The 21,653-nt window shown below is 40.5% G+C and overlaps 2 protein-coding genes across 3 annotated transcripts; both read left to right on the forward strand.

Moving 5' to 3' along the window:
• The first annotated feature begins 973 nt into the window (after window positions 1-973).
• slc35f6 (solute carrier family 35 member F6) lies at window positions 974-7,578 on the forward strand. The gene is made up of 6 exons (XM_070849451.1): window positions 974-1,144; window positions 3,117-3,189; window positions 3,403-3,574; window positions 4,019-4,234; window positions 4,445-4,555; window positions 6,168-7,578. Exons 1-6 carry the CDS (start codon window positions 1,068-1,070, stop codon window positions 6,653-6,655), a joined length of 1,137 nt encoding a protein of 378 aa, XP_070705552.1. The 5' UTR covers window positions 974-1,067; the 3' UTR covers window positions 6,656-7,578.
• A 9,707-nt stretch (window positions 7,579-17,285) lies between these two features.
• On the forward strand, window positions 17,286-21,112 carry hlx1 (H2.0-like homeo box 1 (Drosophila)). Of its 2 annotated transcripts, XM_070849424.1 has the most exons (4): window positions 17,286-17,844; window positions 18,326-18,508; window positions 18,637-18,821; window positions 20,305-21,112. In XM_070849424.1, the coding sequence occupies exons 1-4, from the start codon at window positions 17,400-17,402 to the stop codon at window positions 20,629-20,631; spliced, it is 1,140 nt and encodes a 379-aa protein (XP_070705525.1). In that variant the 5' UTR covers window positions 17,286-17,399; the 3' UTR covers window positions 20,632-21,112. The 2 variants fall into 2 exon arrangements, with proteins under 2 accessions (XP_070705525.1, XP_070705526.1); XM_070849425.1 differs by lacking the exon at window positions 18,326-18,508.
• Window positions 21,113-21,653: the final 541 nt, after the last annotated feature.

The following is a 21,653-nucleotide window of genomic DNA, read 5'->3' on the forward strand; positions in this document are numbered from 1 at the left end:
AACCTCAACAACACTGATAAAACTCCTGCCAGTATGACGAGGCTGCAGACATGACAGCAGCATTAATGCAGTTTTCCACATCAGTTATCTACTTAGATGTTTAGTGCAGCAGACTTAATGTGATGAATGATTTATTAATGTGGTTAAAATCTGAAGAGGGATCTGGTAGGGACCAGTCCAAGGCTGTAATTCTAGTAAATATGATTTAAGCCATTCAAGTAAAGACTTAGCAGCTATTCTGGAGCCTTTTATCATGATCTCAGTCAACAGATGAAGTTTGTCATAGAATTTCACTGTACTTTAAGAAGTTAATGAAAACCGATGGAATTAATTCAGTTTCATGGAAATTTGATTTCATGGTATATGAGCATCCATACTACTGAGTGTGGTTGGTTTTTTTTCCTCTCAACTGCTGCTTTCATGGTCAAGGATGAACTTTGTACCTCAGCGCTAAAAGCAAGCACTTATTGTGATGTTTACTTACATATTGATCTCACAAATACATTGCAATATTGTTTTTAGGCCTAACTAGCAAAGTTGACAAGTAGTTTTGCTCCAGTTTTACAACACAACCATTAATTTATTTTTTGATTAAATGAACTTTATTAACCATTGTACATTTTATAAAATATGTACTACATAGCCAGAGAATGCAGAGAGGCAAATGGAGTATGAAATAAATTAATATAATTGAATTCAATAAGAAGGATTTAAATAAAAGCACAGGTTTTTGTAGCTTTTTCTGAGAACTTCGTCATATCGTATACAGGTAGTTTTTAGGCTATTTTAAGATAAATCAATAATAGAATCATAAAATATTACTTTAATCTTCCATTTAAATAAATCTTATTGCGTTTCGGTCATATCGTCCCTCGGTTTGGGGTATCTGTCATGTCCGAGGGGCCATGAAGGCAGCGTGCAGTTTACGCAGCGGTCAGCTGACTCGCAGTTATCATGTGGCGTTTACTGCCAGCAGAGTGACTGAATAACAACCTGAGTCTCTTTGAACAAAAAACATCTTGGTGGTCGTCTGTGCCTGGCTTGTCTGTCCCCTCCGCACGTCCAGCATGGCCTGGACGAAATACCAGCTGTTCCTTGCGGGACTTATGCTTACAACCGGCTCTATCAACACATTATCGTCAAAGTGAGTAGATTTAATTGTGTTTTACCACTGGTGTCATGTGTTTACAGTTAGCTCGTTTCACTGTAGGACAGTCACAGTGTGCTAAAACAGAGTTGGACCTATGTTTTAACACAAAATGTTGAATGACCGTAACTGTATTAGCTAATTCTGTAGCTAATTAATCGAGCTTATTCGTTTATTGCGTTTTTGTTTGCAGGTATTTACATGTTAACATCCACTAGCTACTGTATCTATAACCAGGTAACGTAAGCTAATGGCTAATGTTAGCTTGCTCGCTTTAAACGCGGCTAATATAAACATCCTCATCGAGCTGTAAGTGTGATGAGAAGCTGCATTTTCCTCCTCGTTAGGAAAGCTAACTAGTGTGTGAGGACAGGCATTTCAATGTTAATGATAAAGTTGATAAGACAGGAAGCAACTATTGGTGGGATCGAAATACCTCAAACGGGTTAATCTAAAGTTAAATGATTTCAGATATCTAAAACAAACCCGGTAACAGTATAATCTTATTATCATGGGCTATCTGTGTTTAACAAATCTGCTGTGGTGGGAAATGTCTCAGGCTTTCTTGTTCTGTCAGAGGTTAAATACCAGGGTTTAGTCACAGGTAAAAACAGTCGCTTGCATGAATAATCAATCATGATACACTTGCGTTCACATTTGGGCTAAACAACATCAGAAAATAGTCCATTAAATCTCACTAAACCACATTTTCAAATGGCTTTTTTCTACAACCAATAGTCCAAAATCCAAAGACATTCATTTTACAATGTTATAAAACAGAACAGCAACAAATCCTCTCATCAGAGAAGCAGGAGACAGTGAACGATTAGCATTTCCCCTTGATAAGTGATTTCAACAATTAATTGATTATCAAAGTTGTTGATAAACTGATTGCTCAATTAATCTTTTCCTTCCTGAAAGGACTCCTCAGATGTTTCAGGGCTGTGGCTAACAACTGTTTGAATTATCAATCTAATTGCAGATCTTTTTTTTTTTTTTTTTCATTCAGCTGAATAATCGTTTGGTCTTTAAAACATTAAAAAATAGATGAAAATGCCCTTTAACATCCCCCCAGACCTCAGAAAATGACTAATTTATGTACAAATGCATTTAAGTCCTCATTATTGTCACGATAGGAAGGATGAAATACAAAATTCAGCTTCTTTTAACTTCTCCAATTATCTGTGATGTCAGCTCTTTAATGCATGACACCACACACACACACACACACACACTTCCTCTTTGTGCGTTTTGGCAGCTGAATAAAACTGGAAACAGCTTGCATTGTGTAGTTTCGATGCATCAGACAGAACAAGCTGTGTCATGTTGCTCAGAGACAAGTCCAGTAACTAACAGGTAAGGTTTCATGACAGCGCTGCCTCACCGGCTTTAAACCCCTACAGCTGAGATCAGTTACAGCATCCAGGCTGATAGTTTTGGTGCAGGTTCCCTCCTTTCTTTCACACAAGCATGCGCCATATGACGACGTTTACACAGGATAGATTCAGATCAGCCAGCAGTTTCCATCTTGTATTGATGAGCTCAGAAGTCGTTGCATTTGAAGGAAGTGCTGTGTCATCATCTTTAAGGTCCACATTTCCTTGTCTCGCATTTCAGAGCAGACAGGACGCTCACATGCTGGTCATGCTTCCTCTGACACTTTAAGTCTAAAAGTCAGTGGGGTTATGTGTGCTCATTAACTTAATCTTTAAGCAACGTCATCAAATGATTTTATGTGACTGTACAAACTACTTTACTGACAAAGAAAGCCAGTGAATCCTCACATTTGAGAAGCTATAACCAGAAAAGGACAATGCATTGATTATCAGAATAATTTCTGATTAACTGACTAATCGCTGCACCTCTAGCTTTGTGGCAAACCTCTTTCATATCACAAGGTTTTCTGTGTATATTTGGTTGTGTAAAAATATCCACAATTAAGCTGTAATAATGTCTTCTTGTCTCTTAGATGGGCGGACATGTTCTCAGCGAAGGGTTGCCGTGATGACCCTGAACATTCTTTCTCTCACCCATTTGTACAGGTGAGTAATAAAGTGGCAGCGACGTTATTACACAGCACTTTGTTTTCACCCCATTGGATAAAGAAAGTTCAGAAGTGAACCTCAATCCTTCCTTGGTTCTGACCAAAATGTTCCTATAGCACAAATTGTCAAGTACCAAAAACAAGCATCAAATGTAAATGAAGGTCTGTTTCCCCTTTTTAATTGTTTCCTTCTCCCACTCCACCTGTCCAGGCCGTGGGCATGTTTCTGGGCGAGTTAAGCTGTCTCGCAGTCTTCCACATCCTACTTTGCCATGACAGACGCCGCCCAGAGCCCGTGTTGAACGCAGGCCAGAGCTTCAACCCTCTCATCTTCTTCCCTCCCGCCATGTGTGACATGACAGCTACATCCATCATGTATGTTGGTAAGTGACCTCACAGCCGTCATTTACTAAATGTTTTTAAGAGGCGCGCATTTGATTTAGTCTGCTGAGATTCTGTACAGAGAACCTTTAAAGTGCTCATATGTTGTTTTTCTGGCGTCTATGGTGGACGTGAGTTTTTGACAGTGAAGTGAGTTCAAATCTATTCTGCCCTTCAAAGGTCAAATATAATGACTCTCTGTGGGTCTCATAGGTGCAGCCAAACAGAAGATTATCTACTTCTGTTTCAAGAATCCAATAGTCAGGAGACGAGACAATTAAGTGAAAGATAGCGGTGTTTTTCTCTTACAAGGCCACTGCTATATTCTGCTGCATGAACTGTTTGTTCATGTGTTATGGAAAAGAGAGCGTGTATTTCTAGATGATAAATGTACAAAATGAATTCCTCTTTGTCCTATTAAACCCTTTTTTTTTTTTGGTTTCCAGCCCTCAATATGACAAGCGCCTCCAGCTTCCAGATGCTGCGTGGTGCCGTCATCATCTTTACTGGTCTGCTTTCTGTGGCGTTCCTGGGGCATCGCCTGATACCCAGTCAGTGGTTCGGCATACTCCTCACCATCATGGGCCTGGTGATAGTGGGCCTCGCCGACTTCTTCAGCGGCCACAAAGACGACACGCACAAACTCAGCGAAATCATCACAGGTGCGGTGGAGTTTAGTGTGCTTTTGTTTTCTGTATTAATCAACTCTGTATTCAAGCCACGGTGCTGCGGGACAACAGCGAGAAGAGTACAAGTGATAAAACAAAGTGCAGCCACTGTGTGGTGTGATGCTGTCTTATGCTACAGCAGAGGAGGAAAAACTCTTCCTAAAAGCACTAAATAAAACACCGTCTCTGTCGGGTTTCCTGCAGGAGACCTTCTGATCATCATGGCTCAGATCATTGTTTCAGTGCAGATGGTCCTGGAGGAAAAGTTGGTCTACACACATAACGTCCATCCTCTTCGGGCTGTGGGGACTGAAGGTACGCCAGTTGTCTTTTATATTTAGTTACATGTTACATGTGTTTTAGGCATTTAGCTTTCAAAATTTTGACCTAAAACTCCCTCAACCGATTGCAAAGATCAAACATCCAAAAAAACTACAGATTGACTAGTTTGATTATTGTTTTTCCAACAGATACAGATGGTCCACCTGGGCCTACATAGGTGTATTTGCTTATTGTGTTGTCATTTCTCGTATCTTCAAAAGCTTCATATCTCTGAACTCTGTACAACCTCAGCTAAAAGGGCATTAATGTCAATAACCCATATTAGATAATGAAGGTACTAAATATAGCAGCATAAACAAAATATTTCTCTAACAAGTCACTCGAACTATTTACATATTATATCCTATATTTATTTTTTACACCACACACTGAGTATCTTGAGGTAAGAGGTCAATAGACCCCTTTGAAAATGGCAGTGCTAGTTTTTCCCTGAGCAAAGTTTCACCTGACTTTGGAAAGCTCCCTTGGCGACAAGATCTGATATGGTTGGTACCAACAGATGCACACGGTTGTGTAGTTTAATATGATACCCATATATTTACTCTAGCTTTGAAACTGAGCCACAAGAGGCTCTTAAAGCCCCACAGTGACACTAGATTTTACAGCACATGCAAAAGAAGAAAGGTGGAGAAATAATGAGGGGCAAACACGGGAACTTTTTCCTCAGTGAGTTTGAACCAAATCAATTAAAACCTAAAATTCAAATTGTCAAAGCTGCACTAAGCAATGTTTCACATTAAAACAATGGGTCATATGACCGTGATTGATGTGAAAAGGATCACTCACAGTGATGAACCCATGGAGAATCATCGGCTAACTCTGCAGCTCCGCTCTGCTTCACTGAGCTCTTTATCTTTCAGCTCTTTTTAGTTTTACTGACAGCAGCTTTAATGCCTTGGTTCACTCGATCCCCTTTCATGCCGTTGTTTGGAGGAACTCCAGTCAGGCTTTTATGATGAAAAATCTCTAAAAGATTCAATTGTACTCTGCCTGCTCAGCAGCAAACAACAGAGAGACAAAGTTAGCAACTTGCTGGGTTAAAAGGAGAGTCAGGTGTGTCTTACATGTGTGGATCCTATGATAAGGATGTGTCAGTGTTGCGTTAACAAGTTGCTTTGGTTCCCCCAAGTGGCCATGAAAAATCAATTGGTGCGGCTTTAAGGCGTCTCTGTCGGAAACACAAGAATGAGAGTTGCCTTCAGCCTTTTAATGATTTATTTGATAGGACAGTGTAAGTGAGACACAGGTGACAGAGGACATGCAGCAAAGGGTCACAGGCCAGATTCAGATGCTCCTGCGGTAAGGACAAAGTCTTAATGGTGCCACCAGGGTGCACCTACAGGATAAATCTGAGCGTTTGTGAAATTACTAATGAGAGGAAAGCAGGGAAAACATGCTTCTCCTGACCAAGGTTATGCTCATTGCTTCAGACTGTCCTCTAATGCTTTTGTCTTCTTGTAAATAATACAGCAAGGTAAATCACTTTTTCTCTGAACTGCTCACACGTGGTGATGAAGGGTTGCTTTTTAACTGTCACAAGTTAAAAAGGTCGGGAACCTCTGTTAAATTTTGTCTTCTTTTCCAGGTTTCTTTGGGTTCTTCGTCCTGTCGCTGCTTCTCATCCCGATGTATTTCATCCCCGTCGGCAACTTCGGCGACAACCCTCGGAACGTCCTGGAGGACGCGCTGGACGCCTTCTGTCAGATCGGGCACCAGCCCCTCATCCTGCTGGCTCTGCTGGGCAACACGGTCAGCATCGCCTTCTTCAACTTCGCCGGCATCAGCGTCACCAGAGAGATCAGCGCCACCACCCGCATGGTGCTGGACAGCCTGCGCACGCTGGTCATCTGGGCGGTGAGCCTGGCACTGGGGTGGGAGAAGTTTCAGGGCCTGCAGGTGCTGGGCTTCCTGGTCCTGTTGGTGGGCACGGCGCTTTACAACGGCCTGCACCGCCCCCTGCTGGCCAGGATACCGTGCTGCGCTGCGGTGGTGAACACGGACCAGGAGAGCAGCCCAGCAGAGAGAGAGAGACTTCTGGGTGACGGCCGGGTGCAGTCCCCTGACGAGAGCTAAAACTCAAACAGATGTGAGTGTACTGGACTGTCTGTCAGAAACACTGCACCTTTCATGAATGCTGTCAGTGAAAGTCTCTTTTGAAATGTTTCACTTGTTCACAGATTTGAACTGACCTCACACAATGTTCTCACATGTGGCAGTGAGAGAGGGACGTCTGATGCACCTTTTATATTACAATATGTGTTTTCAGGGATTCATTCAGCTTAGAAGAGGAGAGTTTACTTGAGTCCTGAAACTAATCAGAAACATTTGCTACTGACCTTCGTAGATGTTTTTTAATTTTTTTGAAAAGGGACTTGAACTTGAACTCAAATCCCTAAAGCACAGGTGCTGTCACGCAACGAAAATTAATGCTAATTTTTATGCCGATTTTCTTAAACATATGCCACATTGTTTCTGATAGTGTTTTAATATCTGTTCAAATGGCCTTGCAGCGTGCAATTTTATGTCTCACAATCTGTTTTAAGAATGGGTTTTTATCCCTTAAATGTCGCTGACTGGCTTGTGAAAGCACGACACTGATACAGTCGTCCGACATTTCCTTTGTAATCAAGAGTTGTCGAATCTTATTACCGTAGAAGACTGTAGAAGAACACTGTCTGTATATTTGCTCTCTGATTGGTGTTGATTTATATTTGTACAGATAAATCAAAAACGTCAGAGCTCCCAAGTGATTTGCACTTTTTAATTGTAAATCCTGCTTCTCCTCAGTAGCAAAGACTGCTGGCTGTAACACACAGTAAGAAAAAAAGGGAACTGTCTTTAAATCACACTTGTTTAATGGTGTAAGGTCATTTTTACTCAGGTCTGTGTTGGCCTGCTGAAAACTACAGTCACTGCATGTAATGTAATTTAATGTAATGTAATGAAAATTTAGATTTTGTTTTTTTTTTTTTTTTAAATACACTTCTGAAACAACCCAGAAAGTCTTAAAAGAGATTTGTGCTGCATGATTAGATGGACACACAGTAGACCTGAAACTATTTGTCAGTGAATGGATCGACAGAAAGCATCAGAGGGATGGAAAAAAAGGAAGGACTGAATATAATGAGACATGCTGATGTGATTAAGACTACAAAATCAAATTTCTCACATGCATACATACATATTAAGAACAATTAACTTACAAAAACACTGTCCTTTTTTTCATACAGCCATACTGGCTCTTTAAGGTTAAAACTCCAACAGCAAAATTGGGATAGAAATGTGACAAAAGTGTATCTTTGAAGTTGGGCGGCTCAGTGAAGTGAGCAGCCAGTAAAGGGTCCAGTGTCAACAGCCCCAACGCCAGCAGCTGACACCTGCCTCCACTTCCTGAGTCCACCCCACATCCTCCCTAAAGAGCGCTCCGTTGCTTTACTGGAGGTCAGAGGTTAAAACCCACAAGTCCCGTGAGATCTGCACGCGCGACCCGTCCGGGATCAGGAGCAGGATGAAGGGAAATGTGTTAACTGACCAAACGCACACTGATTTATGTTAATTAAGACATGAGCACTCTGCTTACTTTTTATTGTAGATATACAAGTTTACATATTTATATACACTACTCACAAAAAGTTAGGGATATTCGACTTTCAGGTGAAATTTATGGAAAATGTAAAAAGTTAATGCTACAGTGATATTATATCATGAAAGTAGGACATTTAAGTAGAAGCATGCAATGGTGATTTTATTCATCTTAAACAATTTATTTGAAGAAAAGCTAACAACAGTGGTAGGTATACCACAACAAAACATTTCAGTGTCTCAATAAATTGGGATGTGGCCAAAGGACGTCCACTCCTCTCCTTTCTGTGACTCTTCCAGTCTCTCTGTATCACTGTTACAACCTCCTGATGACACTCTGTGACCCTCTAAGCTCAGTGAACACCTCCGTCTGAGGACTTCCTGCCTCACAATGGCGAGGTGCTGCTGATCAACTGTTAGGTGTCGTCTTGGTCTCATGATGTCAGAATGTGAACAGCAGGATGAGGAGGACTGTTTAAATACCAATTCTAACTGAAGCAGGAAATGTATTGGTGGATTCATGGATCAAACCTGTTGTGAATGTTGCTGTTAAGCTTCTTGTTAGAGAACAGCAACTTGTGCAGAAAGTACTGAAACACTGAACAGTTGGACATGTGCATTCAAAGGTTTAGACAAGGTCACATTAAGTTCACCTGGAAAGGTTAGAATGCATTTTAGGTTCATCCTGAAATTTCACCTGAAAGCTGAATATCCCTAACTTTTTGTGAGTAGTGTATAGTTCAAATTATCAAGAAATGGTACCACTCAAGTCTTTATCATTTTAAACTCCACTCCATCACAGAAGTATAGTCAAATATTGTAGTTTTCAGCTCAACCTTTAACATCCGTAGCAGCAAAACGCAACAAGCACATTAATGCAGCAGCAATATTAATCCAAAAACACCACATACACAGTAACAGTGCAACACAGGAACCATTGTACTGCAGAATATTTTTAATACTTGTAATATGTTTCGCTGATAATACTCCCATCCTTTCACTTAAACAAGGTTATGAATGCAGGACTTTTTCTTTTGGAGTATTTTCACACACCACACACACACACACACACACACACTGACTGTACATCAGCTGCGAGTCAGTGAAACACAATATGACCACTAGATGGCAGCGTTTTGATAGAAAATAAAATGCAGCTCTTCATTGTGTGTGTGTGTGTGTGTGTGTGTGTGTGTGTGTGTGTGTGTGTGTGTGTGTGTGTGTGGCTGGTTCTGCTACCTCGAGGAGACAAGACATGATATTATGTTGTCTGCAGTAACATTATAGCCTTAATGTGGAATGAGTCCGTTGTTCACGTGTGTGTGTGTGTGTGTGTGTGTGTGTGTGTGTGTGTGTGTGTTTACATATATACATATATAGACATGACATGATATAATGTTTTCTTTTTTCTTTTTTCATTTTCATAGAAATTTTAAGCTGTTTATGAGAATAAAAAGTCAGTGTGTTCAAATTTCGTTCTCGGGGAAATAGTGTTTATAGTGCAGCTGGACAGCTGAATTAAGATTTACAGCCTCTGATATATAAAAATAAAATAAAATGAAATAAAATGAGCCAAGAAGACACTCCTGGGACAGTGTGGGGAAACGTTTCCAGTAGCTGTTTTCTGGACAAATTTATCCCGATGCGATCTGTCCTCCCCAGACACAAACTGATCAAAAAATAAAGGCCAAAAATAAGCCTGTGACAGATGGATGGATGGATGGATGGATGGATGGATGGATGGATGGATAGATAGATAGATAGATAGATAGATAGATAGATAGATAGATAGATAGATGTCCTGAATATAATCTCCATATTTCTATAGCACATTCGTATACTCTCTCCATGCTGCTGTCTGGAGTTTCTCTGCTGATGAATCGTGTTTTTCCAACGCTGCCTTAAACACATCTGGCCGTGATGTGAACCATTAAAGCTGCAGAGGTGAGATGCTCTGCTCTGCATCAGAACACACAGACTGTCCTTCTGTACATCTCCTCAAACATTTCAAGCCGTTTGGACTCTGCAAGCACACAGACGCTCACTCTTCTGTAGCTTTTTGACACTTTATTGATTGCTGAATAGACATTATCGAACCAGGAATGGTTAAGTGAGTGCAAACTCCTCAATTATTAAGGCAAAATAAGGAGATGTTTAACATCAGATTTTCACTTCAAACATATCTGACATAAATGACTTCATGTTTTGATACATATAAATATGTATATATAATTTCTTTTTTTGCAGAGGTTTATGCTCCTCATGGCAGTTCGCCACCCCTGTGCAGAAGCAGCAGCAGGCCTAATGGTTTGTTATTATGACCTTTTGTGTTTCCATTAGTCTCTTCTCCTGCAGCATTGAGCTCACAGCGCTGCTTACAGTATGTGATTTAACCGTGTGTACATTTGCACACTGGAGCTGTAGAGGGCCCCGAACGCACCGCACAAGAGGCGACTTTAATCTGTTTTAATGTAAACAGATGGCTTTGCTCAAAGGCACTGAGTCACCATCATATTTAAAAGCCTCCATTAAAGCAGCTCCTTTAGGTTGTTTACAGCAGAGGGCAGGCTGGGGTGAGTGTGATTAGTCTACCACTCCAATGTCCAGCTAATGACCACTTAATGTTTTAAACTCTCACTCTGCAGAGCAAAGAGCAAAGAAAAAAAGAACGAAAAAAAAAAAAAAAAAACACTACCACAAAAGGAAACACAGGGCTGTCATGGTATTTATTCATATGAGTGCACTGGAGTCATTTTAAGTATGTCTTCCTGCAACACTGGACCTCAGTCTGAGGTGGAGTTAAAAGAATTCAGTCATCACCATGGTTGGGTCTAATATCAGTGTATTATTAGTGTGCAGTAGCTGCTCAACACAAATCATCACCTGTGTCTGTTTGTCCACACTGAGCTGGGTCCATGTAACACTTACTTTAGGGGCTGCAGAGTAGAGGAGCGCATCTCCAATCAATAGAAGTCAACTCCATATAACGTTATTAAAAATCAATACATATTAAAACTTGAAAACTGTGGAATTTATGTGCTTTCCCTCGTCCTCCTGTGGAGGCTGTGCAGATCCTGTTGGCTGTGTGACTTCATATAGAACCAGTAGTGGTCAAGTAAATTAAAATAATCAATTTACTCAAGTACTGCACTGAAGTACACTTATGAGGTACTTGTACGTTAGTTGATTATTTCTATTTTATGCCATATTATATTTCATTTTGGAGGGAAATATTGTGCTTTTTATTACTTCACTGCAATCATTTCACAGCTATAATCAACGGTTACTTTTCACAAGTTAAGATTTTCCATTTAAAATATAATAAATGATTAAAGACTTAACCCGTGTTTTACCATTTTGGCTGTGACTTCTTAGTTGTTAGCATTTCCATCACAAAGACACATTCCACTTTTATACTTCTCGGATGTTTTTGAGGTAAAATAACACAAGATTTCATATAAAAAGAGCAAAGATTAGAGAAACAATTAGGACACATTTAGCGAAAATGTATCTTGTGACCCATAAGAGGGGGCATGACCCATCCGTTGAGAACCACTGGACCAAACTGTAAATAAAGTAGCTCCATCTCAACCAGCTGCAGCAGTAAAAAAAAAAACGGTGTTCTGCAGGGTCAGTACTTTTACCTTTCCTACTTAATTACATTTTGCTGAATCATTAGTGTGTGTTTCTACTGAAGCAGGACTGTGATATCATCATCACATAGTTTCATATTCAGAAAACAGAATCTCTGTGCTCACTTTATTCTAAATTATTATTATTATTTCAATGAACTTTTTTTTTTATTATTGTAAATGTATATTTAGTTTGTTTTAATCAAAATTAAAACTGCATTTGTAAAAACCAAGCTGAGGGCGAGAAGAGTGAACATTTAGTCACTGGGGGGAGCTGCTTCTACATTTAGTGCCTTTTTTGAACTCAGTAATGTTTTTATGTTTTATGTGATAATTATCACTCATCTGTTGAACTACATTCACCACCTGACAGTATGGAAAAAGCATGTGTTTGATATAACTGAAACAAGACATGACAAGAGATTTTTGAGTATGTGTATTTTGCCCAAGTACTACTATTATATAGTACTTTATACTTGTACTCCACCATATTTCAAAGGGAAGTATTGTGCTTTTTACTGTACTTTTTTACAAGACTATAGATTAAGATTTTACACTTTTTGCACAAAAATTGAGGTGTTGTATTGCATTATAGATATTCTACATATCTTTTTGTCATTGTCATTGCTCTCTTTAATCTTTCTTTTCTTTTTTGTCACTTTGTCTGTAGTCGTACCTGTTTGCCTGTGCATGTGGACTCCTCCTCAGAGATCAATGATGTCTTATCTGACCTCACTTATCTTACATTTCACAAACACAAAACATTTCAACGCCAGCTTAACATGTGATGCATTACAAAAGCTTAAACTAAGAGTATATCTTAAACTCGGCCCTTCAACAAATGCTTCCTTATGCTTATGACTTATGCTTTTCATACTCGAAGTACATTTTGCCAATAATACTTTTACTTAAGTACTGTTTTGCAGAATCTTTAGTTTGTGTTATTGCTACATTTACATAAATAAAAAAAAAAGATCTGACCTGATGTTTTTAATCTGATTTAAATGTTACTGCAAAGAACATAAAGTCAGTCATGTTTCATGAAAGATACACAGAGTAGAAGGAGACAGGAACGTGCAGTCACTGTCACACTTTGACTCTTGGCCTCCTGCGTGCAAATGAAAAAAAATCCTTTGAGTTCATCTCCACCTCAGAGAGAGTTCAGGGTTTGAGATATATTGGATGTATTCAGGATCATATAAACGGGACGGTCTTGTTTTGAATTGAGTTTAGACACATCCCTCAATTCTCTTTTTTTCCCCCCCTCCCTCTCTTCTCTGTGGAAATGATGGCAGAGTGCCATACAGAAGGCTGTGTACAATGGCCCAGGTCCCATTAAATCTGCGAAAGTTCCTTCCTGAGGCAAACATTGCCAGAAATAGTAATCTTGGCTTGGAGCTGGAGTCTTACAGAGGGGGAGCAATAATTCTCAGTGTAATAATGGAAATCATTTAATTCTGTCCTGCAGCCTCTGATCCAGCAGAGCGGAGAGTCCAAGAGGTGCTCATTCAGTTTTCCTCCGCCTGATAAGACTTCCTGTAAAAACACACAGCGAGCAATCAGGCGACAACAATAAGCTTTAAACTTCAGGTAGTCGGCAGTGCACAGCAGCACGGCTTTGTTTTCATCCGCAGTGAGCATGTGACTCATAAAGGTTACGACTTTTCATTTTCATGCTGTTTGTTTAAGCTGTGATTAGCTGTCATACACAGTGTATGGGCTGTTCAGTTAACTGCAGTGCAGAGCGGCTGCCTCCTCTGAGCGCATTAGGCAACTCATCAGTCGTTAGAGTTTCAGCTGAATGAGGAGTTTTTTTAGCCACTTAGTCATTTTCATCGTGTTTCAATGAGGAGGCGGCTGTTAGTTATGAAGAAGAAGATAAACACATCTCTCTCACCGTGAAAGTGTTCACAAACGTGATTTGGTCTCTAATGACCAGTAGAAGTGAAGAGATTATAGCAGCGGTTGAAGATGATCTTGAAGTGATTTGAAGTAAAAGTACATTGCTACCATGTAAAAAAAAATACTCCATTACAAATAAAAGTCTTGCATCCAAAAGTACAGAAGTTTGTTTTTTCATTCGCTTGTTTTTTTTTAAAAATCATTTTCATTTTATTTTCAGGTGGGACATGAAACATATACATCACATAAAAGTACATTCAAAAGTACAGAAGCAAAAAGTATCAAAGGAACTCCAGGAAAATGAGCCCTTTGGCTGATGTGTTGTTATATACACGACATAAGACAGTACACAGTTATTGATACTGATTTATCAATGTGTATTGCTCTGTAAGCTGCCTACAGAACCATACAACAGTAAAATGCTGCTAATGTGACCTGGAGGTCGCAGCGTAATTCTTGGGGGTTGTGAGGTGATTACATGTGGTGAGAAATAAAGAAAAAAAACAAACTTCTGCTATACAAGCTTTCATTCCTTTTATCTTATTTTCTGCTAAATATTGGGTAAGTAGACCTCTTTGAGCCTAAAACAGATATTACAGTAAAACCATATTACTTTAGCAGGGAAGTTCAGTTTTCTTTTCATCTTTAGCAAAGCAATTTACATGTTCATGTTTCTTCTTCAATATAAAATCTGAATATCATATGATAAAAGTATAAAGTAGCATCAAATGGAAATATTCAAGTAAAGCAAAAGTTTCTCATAATTGTACTTCAGTGTTTTGCACTTGGGTAAATGTATTTTTCCACTCCTGATTTGTAATGCATGAATGGGATCATCTATGAGGGGACATTAATGCTGTAGAAATGCTGTCATTAAAATCCTAAAACAATGAGGTGACTAACACTTCATTTTGTAAAAGACAATAATCTGTTCCCAACCAACTTCAGGACTCTGACTGTGAACTTTCTATTGTTGAAGACAGACTGGAGTCTTGAGTATTCACAGTCCCCGAACCAGACACAGGAGTCACTGGCACTGGCAGTAATCCCACCTGCCATCATTTATACGGCTCCACAGAGGGCCGGCTCGGATCAGGGAAATAAAGGTGAATAATGGTATCCAGCAGGGCTCTGGCTGAAAAAGTAATATTTCAATTTTTACAGGTGATTTGTGGATCAAAGGTGTGCTTTTTAGAATATTAAAGTTTAAGGCCTGAACTTTTACAGTAAACGGCTCTGCAGTGACATGCAGTCAGGAGCAATCAGTAGTTTCAGGTTTATTCTTATGTGCATTGAAAAAAAAAAAGCTACACTTAATATTTACTGTGTGTCCCGGCTCTTTCCTGTTTCCAAATAATAATAACAAAAAAAAAAAAAGGCATGGGTGCATTAAAACGCACACACATAATATACAGGAAGGAAGGAAATGATAATTGCTATTAATTTAAACAATAAAACAATAACTGCATGAACAATGTAATTAGACTGCAGGATCATTACCTGTCTCTGTCTCATGAGCTTATTTACCTTCTGCATCCCCCCGTGAGTCTGAAAAACAAAAAACTCCAGAGCTTTTGCTCTTGGTGAAGATTATGAATTAGAAATAAAAGCAGAAGAATTGCACTTTTTACAGCAGGAAACAACAGAATGTTTGTTTCATTTGTGTTGTAACACATGGGGCAGCTCAATTAGGCGGATCTCACCCATGGGTGAGATTAAATCCTGTGTGTGTGTGTGTGTGTGTGTGTGTGTGTGTGTGTGTGTGTGTGTGGAGGACTCTGGTGCATGTATGTTTTTTGAATTAGACAGTGAAGTAAACGGAAGGATGTTTTGCACCAAAAGGAGCAATGAGTTTAAGAAGATAATGACATCTGCTCTGATGTGAAATCCTCATAAACTGAATAAATGTTTTGCTCTCTTGTGCTGTGTGACATCTTTATAGTTCTTAATAACCCCAACAGCATATTATGCTCTTCTGAACTATGGATTTATATCATATCACACACACACACATTCACACACACACACAGCAGCCCTGTGTGTAGAGGCTGATCTGAGGCCTGCTCTCTTTAACGCTTCCCACTGAAAAGCTCATGGGCACCTGAAATAACTCGAGGCGTGCTACGTCTGCCACATCCTCTTCCCTGGATTGTTTTGACTGCATGATGGAGGGCAAACGTTAAATCTCATTTCTAATTTTAACCCGGAAAAGTGTCACTCGAAAACAGCATGATAGGAGGCAGTCAGGGTCATCGGCCCTTCCGCCCGCATGAATCAAGACTAAATGAACGCGGGGCCTCAGAAGCCATTGTTCCAACACATGCGAGAGAAAACATTTGGGGAGGGATGGAGGGGGGGTGGTGGATGAAACAGTATCAAGGCACGACAGTGGGAGGGGGGAGAGAAAGCGAGAGAGAGTTCATCTTAATTGATGGCGAAAGAAATAGAATGTGCATGAATTCAGACAAATTATTTTTGCAAATAGATCAGTTCACAATAATGAAGAATTAAAAGCAGGACTCAGGTCAGTGACGTCTGCGCTAAAAACGCTGCAGGAAAAAAAATACATTTTTTTTTTTTTTTTACTATTAAACCCTTGATCGTTAAATCTTATTGGCGGGGGCCCAAACGTGTGAATCTTGAGGGGGCCTTGCGGATAAAGTATCGCCTCTGAAGTTAATTGTGTTTTCGTTTAAGAGGGGAATCGGTTTCCTCTGTTTATTATGAGCATGGGGACGGATTTGCGTCACCGTGCAACTTGCAGGTCGAGATAAAGTTGCACAAATATTGAAAAAGGGAAGTTCTAACAGTCATTATAAAGTCCCCCCCTCTGCTCCGGAAGAAATAAGGATTTCTGCTGTATCCTAAAATACTAAAACAGGTTCTATTTTGAGGGCAAATCTAGCAGGAATATCCGCTCATTTAACGCGAATCACAGCCCATCAAAAACAGGATGAGTTGGAGCTAATAGAGGTTCTCTCCTGGGCTCAGAGTTGCATGACTGCACGTCGATTCCGTACAGTTTAATTATCAATATGTATTATTCCGTTTTACTCTATTTTTTTTTAACATGTGACCTGTTTTTCGATTTGGTTTCTTCATTTCTTTTGCAGGACAATAAAGGTATTTCATGTTTAAAACGTGTAGATCAAACTTTCTTAAAACAACTGTTGCCCACTGCGCGCATGCTTCTGCCTCTGGAGTGAAACATCATTTATTTCCGTAAAGATAAATTGAAATTAAGACGAGAGTTAATGGGTGTGATGTTTTTTTTTTTCTGCTGTGATGGGTGGGTTTTCTCTTTAAGTGATCAATCCATCATCTCAGGATCAAAATTGCTCCGAAGTGTCCGGGTCATGTGTGTGTATGTATGCATGTATGTGTGTATGCGTGTGTGTGTGTGTGTGTGTGTGTGTGTGTGTGTGTGTGTGTGTGTGTGTTACACATCATCCTCATTTGTAAGGGCGTGATGTGAGCGAATGCAAAACATCCATTGGCTCAGAGAGCAACCAATCAGTGTCAGCGGAGGAACTTCAGAGTGGAGCAGCAGGGTTTGGATTTCAGAGTTGGGAGAGCGATTTTGGCACTTACACAAAGAGGACGGTCATCTATCCCCCTAAAACGCCATCTCTGCTTTTTTTACATGCCTGTCCGTTTATACCCTTTTCAGAGAAACAATAAGGCGCATTAGAGGCTGCGGGATGTACACGGCCGGGCTCAACCCGTTTTACGCATCAAATTTTAGCCTCTGGTCTGCGTACTGCGCTGGGGGCTTCGCTGTGGATACGATGAAGAAGCCGTCCTTTTGCATCGCAGACATTTTGCAGGCTGGAGATGCGGAGAACATCCCGGGGTCGTCGGCCCTCATGGTGCATATGGGACACCACCACCGTGCGCAGCAGGCGCACTCCGGCAGCTCGCCGCTGCGCCCTTCTCCCGTCGCGCCGGAGCCGTCGGTGTACGGCGCGAGGGTGAGTCCGGCGTCCCCTTACCACAGACACGGACTACAGCTAACATCAGTCTCCAGGACTGCATTTAACTCCCAACAAGCCCCCCCGCCTTCGAGCAAAGACCTCAAATTTGGAATTGATCGGATACTGTCGACAGACTTTGATCCAAAAGGCAAAGAAAAGTCGTCGTTAAGAGGTGAGAGGAGACATTTTATTACACGCCGAATTCCCAAAAAAAAGATATGTGGTGCAACTTCCTGTCATGTCAGCAAAGAAAACAATACACAGGGGTGTGTTTTATGGCCTTGATTTTTTTTTTTAATTAATAAGAAAAAAAAACAAACTTTAGAAGCTGAAAGTAGGAGCGACTATTAACTTTTCACATGTGTAAAGTCAGTCAGCTACCAGTTTATAACACTGACAGCCTTGTTCACGGAGCAGTAAGAGCGCAAGCAGCCTCATAATATGCACTTTAAGAGAGCCCTGTGGGGAAGCCTTCTCCTGTTTTGCCCCCTAACCAGAGAGGTCAGAGGTCAGGATCAGCTCCAAGCAGCTGGAAGTTTGACTTTAGCAGTCACGCTTTGTTGAAGGTCTCTCTAAATACCAGACCAAACGCCCAGGTTGCATGTGTGTCACTCTATCCTGACTGAAGCCCATCATCTCTCGCTCTGTAACAGATCTCACATCCATCGTTAGCTCGAACCGTCAGTCAGGGATCCACATGCCCGTTCAGCCTCCGGCCAGCCAGTACTTCTCCTCCATAGACCCCGGGATGAGCGACGCGTCCTCCATGATGAGTTCACTAGGCAGCAGCAGCAGCAGGCAATCAGGCCAGCATCAGTTTCAGGACTCCTTCCCAGGTAGCCACCGCATGTAGGACTGTCACAGGCAGGAAACTCGCCCGTCCAGCGAGACACCTGCAGTGAATGCTGCCGTGGTTTCTCTTCTCCTTTCTGTTCTAACCTCATGCCCCACTCGTGTCTTTCAGGTCCATACGCCGTCCTCACAAAAGACACGATGCCACAGACGTACAAGAGGAAAAGGTCGTGGTCGAGGGCTGTGTTTTCAAACCTGCAGAGGAAAGGCCTCGAGAAGAGATTTGAGATACAGAAATATGTCACCAAGCCGGACAGAAAACAGCTGGCTGCGATGCTCGGGCTCACAGACGCTCAGGTGAGGAGCAGCTGCCTCTCTGCAGCACAGGTTAACCTGCACAGGTGCTATCTTTGGATTCAGGTGTTTGGTTTTTTTTTATTTACACAAGATCCGTTATTTTTGGCACAAACCACATCCAAAGAAACAGCTGGGGGGTCGTTCCTGAAGACAGGCCTGCAGAATAAATAGATCTCCTTTTATTTCTTACCTGTGAGACTGAGCCCAGTGAAATGGTTAAATTCTATGGTTTGGTTTTGGTGTGTTTTTATTTCACAGTGACTATATTATTTACTGTATGATAGTGTTAGTGTACACATTTGTTGATTCTAGGTATTTTCTTTGCACATGGAGCCCAGGAAGAGGACTGTGGGGATCCAAATAAACAATAAGACAATAACACCTCAGGGCCCTAGCCAGGATGTTAATACTGAGGTTATGAGGCCCCTTAAACCCCCCCCCTATAAAAATCTGACCAGACACTAAAAAGATGCTTCAAATTATTTTCTTATCCTTTAGATTTTGTCACTTTTAATCATTTGTTTTTTTTATAGATGATATTTTCGGTGGCATGTCACCTTCACTGTTCAGCCCTCTCAAATAAGTTGAAACAGGCCATAAGATACCAACCATTTAAATCCCTCATACTTCCCCAAGAAGGGAACTCACTTCCCTCAATGACAAACCAATGAACTGATCTAAAATGTGTGCGTCCATACGTGAGGGCCTGTTACAGTCACACTCTCCAGGTTTATGATATCACACAAAGGCCTGCAGGAGCGATATTCTTCACAAGGGGTTCAACAACAGGGACGAGAGCTTTAGCTTTAAAATGAATTAATAATAATAACGCTTGACTAAAGAGATCCTGACCTTTAACTGATGTTGGCAAAGCAGCATCGCACCTGATTGGCTGAGAGACGTCTCTCTAAAGGCCAAAGCTCACCTCATTTTAAGCAACACCCCTCATTTGTTGTTTACATTTCATCAAATTATAGGTAGAATCAGTTCAACAAACTGACCCACAGCATCACACTTCATTACTATTTTTATTATTGATTATTTTCCTATTTTATCTAGTTTGTAATATTATTTTTTGTTCTATATTTGCACTTATCATGCTGCTGTCTTGGCCTGATCTCTTTTGCTTTAGAGTTTCTCACACCTCACTGAGACTTCTGGGGAAGTTGAATAAAATATTCCTGAGCACTGGTTTAGCTTTTGGTGGTCCTGAAATGTGTCGCCTGCCATACACGCCTCTAATACACATTCTCCTGAGAAGAGAGAGAAAAGAAGTAGTTTTGGAAACAAAAGCATTAAAAGAGTGTGACTTTAATGTGGCAAATTTCCTTTACTAGGGTCTGTGTTATTCATACATTCTCACCTGGAAATGAAAGGAAATAAATAGAGGCACTATGCAGATAGACAGCAGTAGCATGTCAGTGAATTAAGCACAGGAAAAAGTCCAATCTAACAGTGTGTGTGCGCGTGTGTGTGTCGGCAGGTGAAAGTGTGGTTTCAGAACAGACGCATGAAGTGGAGACACTCCAAAGAGGCCCAGGCGCAGAAGGACAAGGACAAGGACAAGGAGAAGGAGCAGCCGGACAGGAGCGCGTCCGAGGCGGGCAGCACGGAGCCCAGAGAGCCGCCGGAGTCTGAGTGTGAGAGCGAGGCCGGGAGCGAGTGCGAATCCGACGAGGCTCCGGAGGAAAACTCTGACGGACATTTGGACGTTTCTGAGCTCAACAAAACCAGCGTGATCATGAGCGGGAGCAGCGCAGAGGCGGCGGCCACAGTCCCAGACACGCCGGCCGCACAGATACTCATATGAGGGCAGATTTAGTTGATGGACTGTAAGAACCAGTCTGATTTTTTTTTCTCTTCTTTTTTGGCAGTGAACGTCACATAAGGTATGGCGAAGCCCCAGACTGTAGCATTTGCAACTTAAAAGGCCTGTATGCGTCTATTTCCTGGGAACAAGTGGAGCAATAAGACTGCGTTATTTGTTCAGTGTGACACAAGGAACACAAGCCCCAATTAATTTGTGACTTCTATTAGATTTTCTCTCCACCCATCCTAGTCTCCCCACAACGATTAACCCACAGGCTATTTATATTTAATAATAGGACTTCCGGCCACTTACTGTTTTCCTCTCAAGAGCTTTCGTGTGCATCATGTTTTCCTCACCTGAAGGAAATATGCGGTTGTGAATTTTATTTTTAGGTTATGAACCACTCGTTTCACGTGTTCATGTATGTTTTTTTTCCGTCTGGATATATAGTTGTGCTATATTGTTAATAATAATTTGCACTGAAAATATTGTAAATAAAATTTCTTACTTTGAAAATCGTATTATTATTATTATTATTATTATTATCATTATCATTATTATTATCATCATTATTATTATTATCATCATTATTATTATATCACTCATCAGGAGTCACACAATTATTTTTTGTAAACTGACTTCGTTCAGTTTAGGTATTAAAAATAATGTTTGTTTTTCCAATTAATTTGATTTTTTTGGTTTTATTTTCTTTTACGATAGGAAAAATAAAAGCATCAGCAACAATGAAAATAATCATCCCAAGAGTTCAAGAATTCAATGCATAATCAAATAATGTGGCTTAATCCACAAAAATGAAGAACAGGGGTCATTTGCATACATGTTAATATGCAGGCCTAGTTAAATGATTAACATAATTTGCATACAGGACTCAGGTGTGCAGTGAAGGGATTTTTAGTTGTGTCTAATATCATTAAAAGCAACAAAAATGTTTTAATAATGAACTCACTAACAAAATATATATTTTTAAAATATATTAATATAATACAATATAATATAATACA

The sequence above is a fragment of the Pempheris klunzingeri genome, chromosome 18 (assembly GCF_042242105.1).
Source record: "Pempheris klunzingeri isolate RE-2024b chromosome 18, fPemKlu1.hap1, whole genome shotgun sequence".
Taxonomy (NCBI): domain Eukaryota; kingdom Metazoa; phylum Chordata; class Actinopteri; order Acropomatiformes; family Pempheridae; genus Pempheris; species Pempheris klunzingeri.